We start from the raw sequence: 1,727 nt of genomic DNA, 5'->3' as shown, positions 1-1,727 counted from the left end.
GAGGAGAGGAGAGGAGAGGAGAGGAGAGGAGAGGAGAGGAGAATTCAAGGTCTTTTGTTAAATTAACAACTATCTAAGAATGCAGATGCTTGGGAAGAGAGAAAGAATGAACACAATGTAATCTTAAGCAAAATAGTTACTGTAATATTACATTTTTGGCCAAGAGTAGCGAGTTTAACATTTAAGCAAATCTTATCTTTTCCAATTCATATGAAAGCTATCTAATTGAAACTATGTTTTCTGGTCCAATGATGACTTAAAATCTAGGGGTCATGATCAGGTGGTAAGGTAAGGGAAATTTGAAAGTCTAACACAAGCACTTACATTTGAAAATGATGTATAACTTTTAAAGCCATAGAAAATAATTTTAAAGAGGGTGGACTTGATTTTATAAAATATCTCATAATATCCAAAGAGTACTTTGAAAGTTTGTCGTATTTCATAGTTATCTGTCAAAAGACCACAATTTTACTCTTGGTTTTGATAGTAGCATTTCATTCATAGTAGAAATCTTTTTATTTTTTGGAGGGCCAAAGTTTGAAAGATAGCTATTAGAACTTTTTAGAATGTAGACTGTACTGACAGCCTTTTCCCAAGGACTCTACTCAAAGCCCCAGTGACCTCCTTATTCCTTAGGCTGTAGATGAGGGGATTCAAAGCTGGAGTGAAAATTGTATAAAAAACAGAGCTGATATTGTCTTGTTTGGGGCTGTGGAAGGAACTGGGTAGCACATACATGACAATAGCACCCCCATACCACATCCCAACCACAGTCAGATGGGAAGAGCAGGTGACAAGGGCTTTCTTCCTGCCCTCATTAGAGGGCATGTGCAGCACAGTGAATAGAATTAGTGAGTAGGAGGCCAGGATGGCAACAAGAGCTGGAAAGAGCAAGGTCACACCCATCAAATAAACCATGAGTTCATATGTGGAGGTGTCTGCACAGGCCAGCTTCAGCAAGGGTGGAATCTCACAGAAGAGGTGTCTGATCTGCCTGGACTTGCAGAAAGGATACTGCATGGTATACGTGCTATATCCTAGAGCACTGAGAGATGCAAGAATCCATGAGGTGGCTATCATGAGACAGCAGACTTTCTGACTCATTAGGATTGTGTAGTTCAGAGGATGACAAATGGCCACATACCTGTCATAGGCCATAAAGGACAGAACGAGGTCCTCTGCAGTACCAAGTGTCAATGCCAGGAACATCTGAAGGGCACATCCACCAAATGAGATAGTGTTATCTTTGAGAAGAAAATCTAGTATGGCCTTTGGAGTGATGACTGATGTGAGGAGTAGGTCCATGAGAGAGAGCTGCCAGAGCAGAAGGTACATGGGCACGTGGAGTCGGGCATCCATGGTGATGACCAGCAGCAGCACTCCATTGCTTGTCATGGCTAAAAAGTACAGGGCTGTGATAGTGGCACAGAGCAGCTCTGGAAAACCACTGTCATCCAAAATACCCACCAAGATAAAGTCACTTCTCAAGGTGGAGTTGCAGACTTCCATTCTGTGTGATCTTTATTTGCCTAGAAAACAAACGGTCAGTGAAATTTTGTTAATATGAACTCAGTTTGCCAGTTGACATACTCAAAAACACTGTGCTATACTGGATGACTCTAACAACATGGGATTTTTCCAAAAAGTTTTACTTCTTGATTTACAGCCCCCCTCACTCTCTGTCTGCCTGTCTGCCCCTCTGTTTGTCTCCCTGCCTTCACCTTTGT

General features: G+C 41.7%; 1 protein-coding gene across 1 annotated transcript; it reads right to left on the bottom strand.

Annotated features, from left to right (window-relative positions):
* Positions 1–561: 561 nt before the first annotated feature.
* Positions 562–1,509, bottom strand: LOC110332292 (olfactory receptor 2AG1-like). The gene has a single exon (XM_021213434.1). It carries the CDS (start codon positions 1,507–1,509, stop codon positions 562–564), a length of 948 nt encoding a protein of 315 aa, XP_021069093.1.
* Positions 1,510–1,727: the final 218 nt, after the last annotated feature.

This window comes from Mus pahari, chromosome 1 (assembly GCF_900095145.1).
Source record: "Mus pahari chromosome 1, PAHARI_EIJ_v1.1, whole genome shotgun sequence".
NCBI classification, from domain to species: Eukaryota; Metazoa; Chordata; class Mammalia; order Rodentia; family Muridae; genus Mus; species Mus pahari.
This window is presented reverse-complemented; position numbering and strand designations above follow the sequence as displayed.